This window comes from Zosterops lateralis (assembly GCF_965231275.1).
Source record: "Zosterops lateralis genome assembly, chromosome: 6".
NCBI classification, from domain to species: Eukaryota; Metazoa; Chordata; class Aves; order Passeriformes; family Zosteropidae; genus Zosterops; species Zosterops lateralis.
The window spans coordinates 2,180,070-2,195,282 of record NC_139761.1 but is presented as its reverse complement, the minus strand read 5'-3'; the positions used below and the strand labels follow the sequence as shown (position 1 = coordinate 2,195,282).

Below are 15,213 nucleotides of genomic sequence, written 5' to 3'. Positions count from 1 at the left end.
CCTTCCTTGTGAGGGTGGTGAGACCCTGGCACAGGCTGCTCCAAGGATTTCTGGATCCCTGGAAGTGTCCAAGGACAGCTTGGAGCAACCTGGGATACAGTGGAAGGTGTCTCTGTTTATTCCAGAGGGATTGGAGTTTGATCACCTTTAAAAGGTCCCTTCCAACCCAAACCATTTGGGCATCCCATGATTTTCATGCCAAATTCTGTGTCAGCACAGAAATGCAGCTCTCAGGGGTTTGTTTCCCACAGCTGCCCAGGTGTCCTGATCTCGCTGACCTTCAAAATGAAGTTTCAAGTTTAACCACTAAAAATGAAAAGCTGCAGAAAGAGAAGGAAGCCCTGAGTGAGGAACTGAACAGATGTATTGATAAGGTAAGAGAGGACTGCAAATCCCCATCACCACGTGCTGTAAAGGGCTCTTAAAATTCCTACATCATTATCTGTATCACTATAACCTGTGAAACTTCTCTGGATGTTTTCTTCCTCACCCTAAAACAGATTAAAGCTTAATTGCCACTGCCTGGATTTTTTTTTTTTTTTTTTCTAGCTGGTCTTAGAGAGGAAAGCTTGAATTCTGGAGCACAGCTTTACTGTAATTTGATTATGTAGAAAATTCCAAACATTGCAAGGAAGAGAGGTCTTGGATATAAATACTGCAGCAGGACAAGGAAGACAGTGTTCTTGGACTTTTATTGCGTCTCTAACCTACTGTAACTCTGAACTGCAGCAGAGCAATCTGCACACTGCAAATAATAATCCCATTGTGTGGAAATTCAGGGAGCTCAAGGGGCTTTTTGCTTTCCTGCATTTTTCCTTCCTTCCTTCCTTCGCTTTAACTCCCTCTAGGGTAACCCTTGAAGTCAAACTGAGTGAAAACTAAAATTCCTGAGTGAGGATTCCTGGTGTGATCTCATTGCAGGTAGCTCAGGTCAGCTGCTTGGAGAGTGCAGTTGGCAGCTTGAAGCAGGAGCAGAAATCCTGGGAGCAGCAGAGTCAGGCACTGAAAGCACAGCTCAGCCTCTCCCAGGACAAGGTATGAAACACTGATTTATGTTCTGACCCTGCATAAAAGCATTTTGATCATCTCTTGCAGTGCTTTTTCTCATGAAATCCCCTTTCTGATGCCATGCAGCTTCGGGGAGCTTTCAAAATGATGTTTTTAAAGCACAAAAGGAAACTTGTTCAACACAATGAGGGATTTTTCTCTCTACAGCCAAGTTACTTTTGCCAATTCCCTCTGCCTGGTGATTCCTAAAACTCTGCAGAGACTCTGCTGTTGTTCCTCTGTCCTGGTGCAGCCTCATCCTTCCCCAGGCAGGGATGGGATCAAGTGGTTCCCTGCTTGGCTGAGCATTCCTGGAGTTTCTTCTTGGCCATGAGCTGCCAGGAAGAACAAATAATTCAAGGGAAAGCTGCTTTCCAGCATATCACAGTAAATGCTCAAGGCTGGAAGATGTTTTTTGGTGAATGCAGCATTGTGGCTCTGTTCAAAGTGGGTGGCTGCGAGTTTGGAACAGAAAGTGGGAAATTCATGAGGAATTAGAGTTTTAAGGATAGAAAACCCCTCTGAGATAGTCCAGCCATTCTCCCCAGCACTGCCAAGGCCACCACTGACCAGTGTCCCCAAGTGCCACATCCACATGGCTTTTAAATCCCTCCAGGAATGAGGACTCCAGCCCTGGGCAGCTGTGCCAATGCTCAAAAACCCTTTCCATGAGGAAATTTTCCCTAATATCCAATCCAAACCTCCTCTGACACACCTTGAGGCTGTGTCCTCATCCTGTCCCTTGTTCCCTGTCAGCAAAGCCTGACCCCCTTCAGCTCCACCTTCCCATCTGGGAGCTGTGAAGAGCTGATAAACTCAATTTAACATTTTCAAATCATTGTTTTAACTTCACTCCTTCCGTCAGAGATCTAAAATACCTGGGATCCCTGATCCACACAGGGAATCTTGGTGCAGCAAAAGCCAAGCTGTGCTCCTGCCCTTTACAGGTTCAGAGCCTCAATGAAACTCTGCAGAGCACCAACCTCCAAATGTCCCGGCTGAAATCCGACCTGCAGGTGACCCAGCAGGAGAAGGAAACCCTGAAACAAGAGGTGATGGCGTTGCACAAACAGCTGCAGAGCACCAGTAAAAAGGTAAAGGGCTTCAGGGATCTCAGTAGATGGCTGTAATTATTATATGTTTGGGTATAATGTGCAGGTTTGGAGCTGATTTTTAAAAACTGTATTTTAAGTGTTGAACATGGACAGGCAATGATCAGTCTGTCTCCATTCTTCCCTAAAAGAAACATTTTGCCAGTAAAACCCCCCAAATCTGTGGACAATGTATTAATTTACACCTATCAACTATAAAAGTTAAACTAGTCATTGACAGGGGATCTAATTTTCAGTGCAGCTTGATTTTGAAAGGTAGAGAATTATACCAACCTCTCAGCTAATGAGGATTTGTAGCTGAAGGAGGTTGTAGCCAGCAGTCTTGGGATTGCTGTTATGAATTCAGTTACTAATTTGGCTTGTTTGCCACGTAATTAAGGAATATTTAATGTCCACGTGGAAAAGAGGCTGTTTCAGAATTGTACAACAGGAGCTAAATTACAGCTATTAGTGCATAACATATAATACTGAGTTCCTTTTGGCTCTAAAGAGAGCACAAATTGCTTTTCTTGTGTTGCTGAACTCTGTGCACTCCTTGTGCATGCAGCCATTAGATTTTAGTAGAGGGAAGCATTTGGGATTTATGTTCTAAATTCTGGGATTTGCACATTGGATCTTTTTAAGGAGAAACAGTGAGCAGGGCTGGGAGGGAATTGGGAATGCTGCAACTTTGGAGCCTGCAATTATTGAAAATCCACCTCAAACCCACCTGAATAGAGCAAATATCTGCTTCTTTGTTGAAGGCCTAACCCTGCAATTCTGTCTGTCTTAAGAACCGGGTTCTGGAAGTGGCTGTGCCTCCCTCAGGGCTGCAGGACCAGCAGGGACTGATCCACTGGGATGAGCTGGAGCAGCCGCCAGAGCAGGAGCAGAGGCTGCTCAGGCAGGACAACGAGAGGCTGCAGAGGGAAGTGCAGAGCACTAAAGCAGACCTGGCTCACTCCAGGGAAAAGGTAACCTGGGCAAAGCTGGCAGGATCACAGGAGAAATGGGGTTTGGGAGCTCAGTTTGCATAGATCACAAAAAAAAAAAAAAATCCAAGCGGGTTTTGAATATCTCCAGAGAATGAGACTCCACAATGCTCTCAGGATATTTCTCTTCTTTAAAAGATAATCCTAGTAATCCTTGTCCAAGATTTCAGTGCAGCTTCAAGTTAACAAAAAGATTCTTAATATTCCTAACGTTCTTCTTGTGCAATTTCTTGGCTCGTGGTATTAAGTGGATTATGGGGGGGATAAAGGGAAAAAAGGCCAAGATATCAAAGTAAATATGTCAGAAAGCTGTGGCTGCCCCTGGATCCCTGGAAATGTCCAAGGCCAGGTTGGACAGGGCTTGGAACAGCCTGGGATAGTGGAAGGTGTCCCTGCCCATGGCAGGGGGTGGAATGGGATGGGATTTATGGCCCTTTCCAACCTAAACCATCCTGGGATTCTGTGAGTCCAGAATCAACTGGTATTTTAGATGGAGTGGGATTACCTGGAACATCTTTTCACGTTTGCTCGTCTCTGATCTCCTCAGATCCGACAGCTGGAATCCACAATCCTTTCCCTAAAGCACCAAAAGCATCAAAGCCAGTCAGGGATTGTCAAAGCCATAGAGCAGGAGAAGCTGAGCTTGAAGAGAGAGTGTGAACAGCTTCAGAAGGAGTTGTCATCTGCAAACAGGAAGGTGAGTTTTGGGTGGTAAACACACAAATCAGTGCAGTAGTTTCCACCTTTCAGAAGCTCAAGGGAGAAGCTGGAACTTTCTTCTTCTGCTTTGAATTTTGTGGTCTTTGCCTCTCATAAATCTGTGTCTGAAGGAGCTGACAGGGCTCTGTGTATCTGCTCTGAGACAGCAAAGCACTTGTTCCAAATATTCCTGGTTTTTGTAGACTTGAGTTGTCTTGGTATTCAGAGATTCCTGGGAGGGGAAAAACAGATAAAATGAGAAAATCCTGCTTTTCTAAGGAAACTTCTTGTCTCTCATAGATCAGTCAGATGAATTCTCTTGAACGTGAACTGGAAACCAGCTCAGAAAACGAAGGGCTGAGGAAAAAGCAAGTCAAGCTGGATGATCAATTAATGGAGGTACTTTTCAATCAGTGTTGATTGTAGGCCTTTATCGCTATTTTACTGAATTTATTTTATTTTAAAACAACTTATGGATGTGTAGCAACAGAGAAAATGAATTGAAACTAGAAGAATTAACCTCTCCTGATGTTTAACCTCACCTTTCGTGAGCAAGTTGTGTGGCAGCATCCCGCTCTCTGAAGCGTGTTTTGTTTAGTCATAATTCACAAACAGCTTCAGATAGAAAATCAAATAGCAAAGAAATTTGTTTCTGTACTTGAGGCAAGGCTGACACTTCCTTCTTCCTTCCTAAAACTTGTCACCTCAAATTTCCTGATGTTTGTGTAATGCTGCTCTTAATGTAGAAACCTGTTCTTATTTCCTCTGTGAATAATTTGCTGAATTTAATCTAATTAAATGTTAATATTAATCTAAATCATGATAAAATATCAATGTACACAGCTTACTGTTAAATAAAAGTCACAAGTGGAGATTCTTCCAAAAGCTGCTGTACAAGTTCTGCTGGACATGGATCATGCTGGATATCAAAATTTAGGAGTCCTTGGTTATAGGAATGGGCAACTTAATTGTGTTTATTGTGTCCCATAAGATCAGCCCAGACCTCCCAAGTTCTCTCTCAGTAGTCTTGCCTAAATTTGATGTCCTGGATTTGAGTTTAAGACATAACAATAAAAAAAAAAATCAAAAAACTACAATTTTGACTAGTTCCATAAGTCAAAGCATCTTTTAAATGAGGCTTCTATAATGCTTTTTTTTAATGGCTTCATGTTTTTCATCAAATGGGAGCCATTAGGCTGAAAATCCTCTGCAATTAGTAATAAAACTGTAAAAACCTAATTAGGAGATAGGAGATTTTTGACAAGTTAATGAAAAGACTGTTTATATTCCCTGTGAATTTATTTATATAGTCTTAATTAAGCTTTGGGAAAATGCCAAACACTTAAAACCCATAAACAGCGAGCCTGGGATTGCGTTTTCTCCTGAAATGTGCATTTCAAGCAGGCAGGATTTTGTTTCCTCCTGGTAACCCTTTCTCAGCAGGGGTGTACAACATCCACTCAGTGATTTGTGACTTCTAACTCTCTCTTTTGTGCCTGTTCTCCTTTTGTCCATGGCTAACCTGGCTAGAACTCAGTGGTTGGAACTAGCAGAGAAGGGGGCAGTTCTCTCTCTGAAATAGTGTGCGAAGGTAGAGCAATGATTTTTGATGTACCTCCCCATAGCATGGAGAAAACATTCCTTTTTTATTATCTTTATGGATTTTTTTTTTTCCTTTTTTTTATTTTATTCCATGCATCTCTTTAAAGTAAAGAAGCCACTATTCATTTCAATGTCAATTTTTTGGGCAGTTCTTTGTGGTGAATGTGTTGTGCAGTGTGGTTCTGTACCCCAAGGAGCAGCGTGTTCCTAAGGGGATTGCCATGAAAATGGAGAGAAATCTCCCCCATTGCTTCCAAAAGAATTAAAATTGGAAGGGAGAGAATGAAAAGTGGCTTCCTGCTACCCCATTGACTGTGAGGCTTGAAGGTGTTTGCATATTTACCTCTGGTGCCTGCATGCTTTTCCACCAGACTGTCCAATGTTTCCTTAAATGAATTAATTTCTGGTCCCCCTTGGCATCATTCTGATAGTTTAGCAAGCTCATGGTTGTTCCATTTTTCTTCCACAGATGAATGCAGCAGGGCTATATTGTTTTCATTGCTGTTTCATTAGCATTTATTTTTAAAATGCTGTTAAACACTAATTGACTGTTTCCTCATTAGTTATTTGTGTGCTTCACAACGTGGCAGGAACATTGAAAGAAATTCCACCAAAAGCTCATTGTTTTCACTGTTTATATTGTCAGGAAAAGAACAGCTCCTTTGCAGACAAAGAGAACTCCTAAATAGCTTTAAAAAGTACAAATATTTTTATTTTGAAGGATTCATAAACCTATTTTCTGTTTACCTGAACCAGCAGAGATAGAGATGATACCAGGGCCAGCCAGAAGAGCTGGAGCATTGTGAAAAATATTTACAGTTAAAGGTGAAGTCAATAACTGAAATGTTATCCAAATTGATGATTTTCCCAGTTGTGAAAGGGAATTAAAATCAGTTGTGAAAGAAAAATTAAAAATCACCAAGATAATCTTACACACTTTTTCCTAAGGGAACAGAGTAATGGTTTCTTCTTTGTGGGAAGAAATTATTAATGCTACACAAATTCCAGCTTCAAATGAGTTTGTCTGAACCATCAAGGATTTTTACTCTCCAGTTCTGGTCCTTTTTAGTATAATTTACTCTTCCAACTGTGAGTTACTTACCTGGGTTTTGCTTTAGTCTGGAAAACTTCTAAATTATTTCCACATGACTATCTTAGCTCTTAATATCTCCATAGTTAGGAGGGAACATTAGGAAATATCTATAGAGTGTTAAATACTGAATTCTGAATGTAATATCAGAGATAAATATTCCCTCTCCATCTAAAGATTAGAAATAATCAGCACAGCAAACAATCAGCACAGCTTCAGCCTTCCCCTTGAAATGGGAAATTATTGGTGTTAAAAGCTCGCTAACTAAACTTTGATAGGAATTCATTAAAAAAAAATCAGTGACTTTTATACTTAGGGACTGAAATGATGAATCAAAGCCCAGCTTCTTTTGTGTGAAATTCCATCTCTTTTTTTTTTTTTTTTTTTTTTTTTTTCTTCCATGGGGGGAAAAGTTGCCTGTTCACCTCCTAGCAGAGAATCCAGGCTCGTTTCTCTTGCACTGAGAAATCTGGGAGCGAGCTGCTCCCGGAGCATCCCTGACAGAAGGGGAGCAGCAGGTGCTCAGAGCTGGGATTTGGGATTTTATTTTTTCCTTCCTCCAGATGCTCCAGTCCGGGGGGATGCGTAGCCAGAGCTCCCAGCAGCAAGGCTGTGCCACAGTGCCCAGGGAACAATTCCTGCAGCTCCACCAGCAGCTGCTGCAGGCGGAGAGGAGAAGTCAGCGCCTCCAGGAAGAGCTCGAGAGCAGACCCTCGGGGACAAACATGCAGCAGGTAAGGCTCCCCTTTCCTCCTTTGAATGTGAAAATAATTGGTTTAGTTGTGTTGAGTTTAGTTGTCTTGGGTTTGGTTGTTTGGGATTTTTTTTTTATTTTATTTTATTCTGGTGAGATCCGTTCTCTGTTTATGCCAGTTCGAAAATTCAACTTGATGCCAGCAAGGAGATGTGCAAAAAAAAAAAAAAAAAAGCTGGTTAGCCTGAGGCAAAGCTTCATTATAGAGTTCTCTTCTTTTTTTTTTTTTTTTTTATTTTGAGCTCAAACCACTCCCATCCACATTTAACTGGCTTTTCTCCTTCTGCTCCATGTGCAGTAAGTGTTTATAGGGGCTTTTTGTTGTTGTTTCTTTATATACACCACCCCAGATATCCCACATCACGTAAAACCCTCATTTGGGCTGTTGCTGTCACATTTGTTGCAGCAGAGCAGGACACAAATTAATCCTTTTTCTAAGGTAAATCTTCCTGATTTGGCCATGAGACAAGGCACTGGTAACTGCTGGTACAGAAACTTCAATACTGACATTTCTGAGGGAAAAACCAATTCCAAGGGAGATTAATTCATCCACCACCCACATTGGGCAGAGTCACTTTCCCTGTTAATTTTTTACCTTGTAAAACTGAATTACAGGCAATAGAAATGTTTGTATTTGCCATATAAAAATTGCCAAGTGATCCTTTTCTTCACAAAGTTATTGGAGCTCTAAAGTTTTGGCTCAGGTCAAATAAGGTCTTAAAATAATATTACAGCTCTTATCTTATGAGAAAAGATAAAGCTCTAAGTAACCTAAATGTATATTTAGTATTTTATCTATTTTAGATTAGATGTTTATTTATCTAATCTAAGTATAAATCTAAATAAATTAGATAAAATACTGTTAGCTATATATTCATCTGATAGGAAACTAACACCCTCTTATATTTTAAATTTAGATTGCAGTTATATTTTAATACTTAAAATAATAATAAGACCAAGACTTTGAAGCTCCAAAATCTCTGAATATGGTAATAGGTACTCCAAAAAAAAAAATATTATGGAGAGAGTATAGGCAATAACCAGTTTTTAAAGTATCCAAAACTTGGAGTAATTTTTTTTTAAAGAAAGGCATAAAATCAAAATGTTTCTTTAAAAATTTTGAAAAATAAAAGTAAATAATTTCAGGTTAAGCAGAAATAAATTGATTGAAAAGTTCTTTTTCAGAATTACATCACCACAGGCTTGATGTACTTGATCTCACACCATGGGGAGCAAAATGTGCAGTTTAATTTAAAAATCAATCAAAGCCATATTGCAGCAGTGGCAGCTGCCAATGAATGTGCTGGGATTGCATTAGGAGCGATGACTTTGTAATTTAGATTTTGGAACAATCTACAAAACGAGTCACATCCTGGAACTTGCAGTTCTAGAGATGAGTCTCTCCTGCATTTCCTGGAAAAGCTTTGTGAATTGAAAAATACTTAGAGAGGCTTTGCAAAAAGTTGCTGTCAATGCACTAATTCACTTAATCCTTTTAATTTTTTTTCCTTAAAATGAGTGGATATTCTGGTTTATAACACCCCTTTTTTACTACATAACTTCCTGAATCATTATTAAAAACCGGCAGTTATAAACAAAGCCACATTTATTTGTTTGTCTCCACTTTGCTGCTTGTTGTAAGCACCTCCTGCTTGAATCTCTGATTTTTTTTTTTTTTCTTTGCCATCCTGATTTTTTCAGGTTTAACATTTAGTTGAGCTCATTTCCCTTTTAATGTCCCCTTTAGCACCCTGAAAGCTTCCATCCTAATCCCTCTCCACCATCCTTTCAGCAGTGAGTACAAGGTCAGGTTTTCTGTGTAAAGTCAATAATTCAGTTCTGCTGCTGCTTTGCATTTTGCAGCTTCCTTAGATCCTGTGTAATGAGGTATCCAAAGTTATCCCCCCCTTTTTTTCTTTTTTTTTTTTTTTTTTTTTTTTTTTTTTTTTTTTTTTTTTTTTTTTTTTAATGGAATTGTTTTGTGTTTATCCTGCTTTGCAGTTTTCATTGCTTTTTTTGATCCTGGTTGTCTGTAGTTTTTTTTTTTTTTTATTCATTTTACAGTCAGTCCTGAGTTATTTCCATCTAAAGGCTGCTGTTACATATTTAAATTTAATTAAATTATAACTCCTGAGTTGTTTTTATTGTGTTAACCTGTCTGGACTCTCCTGAATCCCCAGTGACTATTTCTGTTGTGTCTAGTGCTGTGATTACCTCATATCCCTTTCTCAATACCAAAATTTGGGAGCCTGTTAATTACCCAACATTTCCCAGAGTTTGCCTGGCGCTGATTAATATTTGAGCTGCTCAATTCCAATTTAATTTGAGCTGCTTGTTCACTCTGAAGGAAAAACAAGGTTTGAGATAGAAATGCAAAGTTTTCTAAAGAGGGCGAGTTTGGTTACGTTTTTTTCCCAAATGCTTGGCAATCTGTGAGGTTTTATATCAATTATATGAGATTTTTATGTTATAAATGAGATTTTTAGAGAGAGAGAGAGGAGAATTTCCTCTAAAAAACTTTGCTAACTTAATCAATGCCACTGATCTTTAAAAAAACCACAGATAAGAGTCCTAAGGTATAGAAAATACCCCCTCAATCTCCCAGCTGTGTAATACTCACATTTACAGATGAAAATAAGATGCTCTGCATGTTTTTTCTCTTTGCGTGTGCGTGTATTTTATTTTTTTTTTGTCTTGTGTTTGCTTGCTTTGCTTGTATTGGTAATTTTTTTTTTTTTTTTTTTTTGCTTGAAGTGTGTGTGTTTTGAAGAAAAAAATTTGGATATTAGGGTGAAGTGTTCCCCCTTGCCTTCTTTCTCTAGGCCTTGCTACCGGAGCAGCGAGCAGTGCATGCAGATTCCTACCGGAGGATCGGGCACCTCTGACACCTCTGCCTGCTTTTGATCCCAATTCCTTTGCCATGATAAAACACACAAAAAAAAACCCAAAAACCCATCCCACAGAACTGGCATAAGCTGAGAAACTTGAGGATCAAATTCTATTTTTTTCCTCTTTTTTTTTTTTTTAAATCCTTTTTTTTTTTTTTTTTTTTTGTCGCGAAAAAAAGTCTCCGCAGTGTTATTTTCTTATTATTTATTTGTCTAGAAGCTATTTTGTGAAAACTCAGAAGCTTCCTTTTTAATTTGTTACAAATGGGGTTTATTTATGTTATTTAAGAATGTGCAGTTGTTCAGTACGGGGAAAGAGCCTATTTTTTCTCAAATGGTACTAATTTTATATGAGATTTGAAGCAAATCTGGGGTATTTATACTGCATTTTTGTACAAGATGTATAAACTTTTTAACAGGGAAAGATGACTTCTTTTTTTTGATGTAAATGAAAAATAAAATCTTTTTTTTTTAAGCATAATGTCTCTTGTCTTCATAGCAATCAATAATTTCCACTTCAAGAATGAACAAGTTTTAGATAAAATATTTATCTTTGATAATAAACATTGTTATATCAAGATTTTTGGGAAAGATTTGTGGTGGGGATGTGTTAGAGTACAGAAATTCAGCTTTTCTTTAGCAAATGTACCTGAAAATTTAAGAAAATGAGGGATCTTCTACTGCTGTGGCCATAAAGTAAAAAGGGGAATTACTGTTTATTGGATGAAAGTCTATAGTTTTTATTTTGTCTCAAACTACTTGATTAAATTAGGATTTTAATACTTTAATAGTCCAGCAAAACACCTCTTTAAGGCCTGTAATTTTTCTAGTTGAAGCCATGAACCATTTCAGCTGTTTGCTTGTAAAGATCTTTTATTTTCTCCTATTTTTGATGACCTTAAAGCTTCTGCTTGAGCTGACTTTTCCCCTTTAACATGAAATAATGTGAAATGAGAACATTTAAGGCAAAAAAAACCTTAAATCACAGTTACTGAGACCTCTTTTCCACCTAACTACTCACTCAAGGCTCCTGCAACCAATGGGAAGTGGAATAGTGAGTTCCAGGGTTGTGAATTCCAATCAAATTCCATTAATTCAGGAAAAAATATCCACCCACACTGTAAAACTGTTGTCTGTGTGACTCTAATGTGAGATTTTTTCCATTAAAATGAATTATCGCATCACCTCATACACAGATTTGAGTTTCTGATGTTACAGCAAATAAAATGTTGAGTGAGATTAAATCAACCCTCCCCAAAGGGATAATTTTGTAGGGTTTTGGATGAAGAACTTCCCTACCTGAAGCAGATTTTCATTTATCCTCCTCCACAGGTGGGATGGGTTTGGGTGTTTGAAAGTGTTTTATTTCGGGTTGGTGCTTTGTCAAAGTTTATCTCCCCAAAGACTGCCTAGAATCTGAATAACAAACTGGCATTGAAATAAAATCTCAATTTTCCTGCAGTCAGTGTTTAAGAGTTCCTAAATCCAAACAAGTTCTTTTGTAACTCCTGATGTTTCTTATTTATTTATTTGGGAAAAGTTCCCTCAGGTGTTGCTGTAACAGTCTCATGACAGAGAATTTTGATGCTTTTAGTTACACTCTCACCTTGCTGAAGAAAAAAAGAAGAAAAACAGTTTAGGGTTATGAAAACTAATCCAAAAATATGTAAAAAAAAAAAAAAAAATGAAGTTTGGAATCCTGCTTTTTAGGATATTACTCAATTTCAAGGAGTCTCTGGCATGGGAGAGTTACATTGTCAAGCCTGACCTTAGGACTTCACTACTTATTTTTATTCTAAAAATCATTAAATTGGCATTTTGTTTCCCACGTTCATCAGAAATTTGGCAGCACCAAAGAACAAGAAAAGGAAATTATCCAGCTCTGACTGCTACAGACAAGACAGAACTTAAAATTTTACATAATTTTTCCTTGATTTGGTAATTCCAAGTGTAACTTGCTTGGAAAACCAGTGCAATGCTGAGAGAGTCCTTTATGTGTTGCCACAGTATTTTGCTTCAATAAAGAGTTTATTAATTTAGTTCCCTCTAAATCAGACTAAAGTGTGGAGGGCCAGTTATTTTTTTTAAGCATAAACTGGCACAACAAAATAGACTGAATGGGAACTGATTTTTTTTTAACTGATTTTCACATAAATATTCCTTTCCAGGGGGGTCATGAGCAGCTTCTAAAAATGATGGAAGAGCGGATGATGGACGTGGAGCAGAAACTGAGGCTTGTGAAGAGGCTTCTCCAAGATAAAGTCAATCAGCTGAAAGAACAAGTGAGTGTTCTTGGACTTCCTCAAACCTTCCCCATCCCTTCTGTAAACCCCTAACTGGGCAAAAGCTGTCAGGATGTTGTTCAGAATAAAGTTAAAAGGGGTTTTATTTAACATTTTTGAGCTCAGCTGCAGCATATTGGCCCAAAACTTCATAAAACTCCAAGTTGGGGATTGAATCCACTACTTATTGGTTTCCTAAATTAAGAAACAAAAATCAAATTTCAGCTGAGGATGGTAACTGGGAAAGTTGCTTAGAAAATGAAAAAAAAAAAAAAAAATTCCTGAGGAGAAAATCGAGTATTGATTTCTTTGAGGCCTCCTGCCCCAAATAGATCCTCTGTTTGATGTGGTTTTGAGGTTTTTGGAAGTGGGGTCACTGGGCTTGTGGATTCTTTTGTGCACTAAATTTATCCTTAGAGGATAAATGCTGTAAAGCAGAGCTCACCTGACAAGGTTAATTTGAAACCCTCTATTATCTACCCCATCTCCTTAAAAAAAACCCGTTCCAGTCTCCAAATCTTCACAGCATTTCTAAAGAACCTGAGTTTTTAACGAGGGGAATGGGGTTTTCCTTTGATATTTGAAGTTATAATTATTAACACATTCACCCTCCTTTGGAGTTGTTATAAATGCATATTATAAAGTTAGCTTTTTGCAAATATTAGCATGAATACTATATGTATAATTGTACTGTATTATGTTTTATTAATAGGGTTTAGAAAAGTGATGAATGTATTTTCTGATTGTGATATAGTGTTAATAGTAAAAAAGACTAGTTGTGGGTTTTTTTTTTTCTCTTTGTAATATCTAAACTGACCAAACCAGAAGGTATGAGGGAGGTCACTGCATAAAAGCTGCTGACTTTCTGTTTCATTATCCAAAAGAAAATAACCACAAACCTCAGGAGAAAAGATTTATGAGACCCATGTTAGCAGACAGAGTGGAGTCACCCACAAATAAATCTATCAGATATAATTACTGGGGGTACTTGAAACAGATAAAACTCGAAGAGAGTGTTTGAATCATGCATTAGGGTCTATTGAATATGTAACACAGCAATCCTTAAAAACAGAAATCTGAAAGGGTGAAGGTGCTGCTGGCTGACCTTATGCCGAGAAACTTTTGCTTTTCTGCCTCCCAAATGCCTATTTTTATTTTTTATTAACCTTACAACTTTTTCCAAGAGAGTGGAACTCGTTTTTTCACAGTTTTTACCTGTCATTTGCTGAGTGCCTGTGTCCCATTCCCCACCCAGCTCTCCAAGAACACCAAGGCAGACGTGATGGTCAAGGATCTCTACGTGGAGAACGCGCAGCTGCTGAAGGCTCTGGAGGCGACGGAGCAGCGGCAGAAAACTGCAGAGAGGAAGAATTATTTGCTGGAAGAGAAAATTGCCAACCTCAACAGGATAGTGAAGAACTTGGCCTCCCCTTCCTTCAGCCCAGCACCAGAGATCAGGTCATAGCAGAGCTGTTCTGTGTCACAGCCCCGTGCACTTTACTGAAATGGGAATGTTTCAGCTTCTCACTGCATTGCCTTTTTTTTTTTTTTTTTACTGAATGAGTTTTAGTTACAAATGCTTCCCCAGAGAGGACAGAGCTGATTCCCAAACTGGACACTGCCAAAGGAGAGTTTTGTTGGTTCCCAAACTGGTTTTCTGCTAAGTTTTCCAATAAGTAATCATCACTATGTAAAAAAACCCCAAACTTATGTTTTTCTAGGTTAACTGACTTCGATGCCTTGGGTTTCATTTAAAATCCAAATTCTGAATTTCCTGTACTGGATCCTCTACACTGAAGCAAAGATCTAAATCAAGCTCAGATTGTTGGAATGAAAGCTTAACAATATTTTCAGCTTTCTAAAATACTTCATGCTCCAAACCTAGAAATGCTGATGGGCCAGTCTTCAACATTATCAGTAGAAATGTTATTGAAGGCAAGACTTTGCTGCTATGGGCTGTGTCCTGTAAACTGATTCTGGTTTCTCTCTAAAGCAATTATTCATCAGGCTTCTGGGTTGTTCTTGATGGCTGTTTCTCTGCAGAGCTCAGAAAAAAAAAAAAAAGAGGTTTATTTAAAATACAGAACTAGACTGCTGCCTCCAACTAAGTGGGACAGTATTTCATCTGAAGATATTTCCCAGCTAACAAATAAAGACTGTTATTTCTTTTTTTTCTTTTTTTTTTTTTTTTAAGCTGTGCTGCCAGACCACTCTGAATTATAGAGGCCTTACTGTTTTTGTATATGGAAATAAGTTAAACCAAGGAAGAGTCACTCAAGAGAAGCAAAGATGGGGAGTTTTGTTTATGTGATTTGTAAATTCAGTAAAAGCAGTGCAGTGTATTTATTAAACAGCTGGCAGAAGAATGTAGAGGGGGCACTTTGGATAATTTTGTCAGTGGGATCCTGTTGTTGGAACCCTCAGGAACATGGAGCTTTGCCAGGAATGCAGCATTTGCTCTGACCTGAGGAATCATTTTGGAAAAATCTTGTCTTTTGTGTTAATCCTAGTGCAGAATCTAAGTCTGTCGTTAATCGTGAAGAAACATATTCAGTGTAATTATGAAGAACTCAGGGAATAACAGCCTGAATCTGCTTCCTTCATCTATAAATGTGGATATTAATGCCACCAGAGGGAGATAAACACCTTAGGGAAAGCAGGATAAACCAAATTGGATTCGGGTGAGGATTTCCCTTTACCCAACTTGCAGAGGAGAATCAAGGTTTGGGATGAGAGGTGGTGCCTCCCCTTGGATCAGTGGAGAAATG

The 15,213-nt window shown here is 38.5% G+C and overlaps 1 protein-coding gene across 6 annotated transcripts in view; it reads left to right on the top strand.

The window, feature by feature from the left end:
- Positions 1-14,959, top strand: part of NIN (ninein) — a 58,972-nt gene extending 44,013 nt beyond the window's left edge. For 4 of the 6 annotated variants that reach the window (XM_083864259.1, XM_083864254.1, XM_083864255.1 and 1 more), the window contains 9 exons: positions 252-374; positions 922-1,035; positions 1,995-2,141; positions 2,933-3,112; positions 3,678-3,827; positions 4,130-4,228; positions 7,085-7,255; positions 12,332-12,445; positions 13,701-14,959. In XM_083864259.1, the coding sequence (XP_083720385.1) occupies positions 252-374; positions 922-1,035; positions 1,995-2,141; positions 2,933-3,112; positions 3,678-3,827; positions 4,130-4,228; positions 7,085-7,255; positions 12,332-12,445; positions 13,701-13,910 (1,308 nt within the window). In that variant the 3' untranslated portion in view covers positions 13,911-14,959. Of the gene's footprint in view, positions 1-251; positions 375-921; positions 1,036-1,994; positions 2,142-2,902; positions 3,113-3,677; positions 3,828-4,129; positions 4,229-7,084; positions 7,256-10,097; positions 10,690-12,331; positions 12,446-13,700 lie in introns of those variants that run through there. The other 2 variants (XM_083864256.1, XM_083864258.1) reach the window with 2 other exon arrangements.
- Positions 14,960-15,213: the final 254 nt, after the last annotated feature.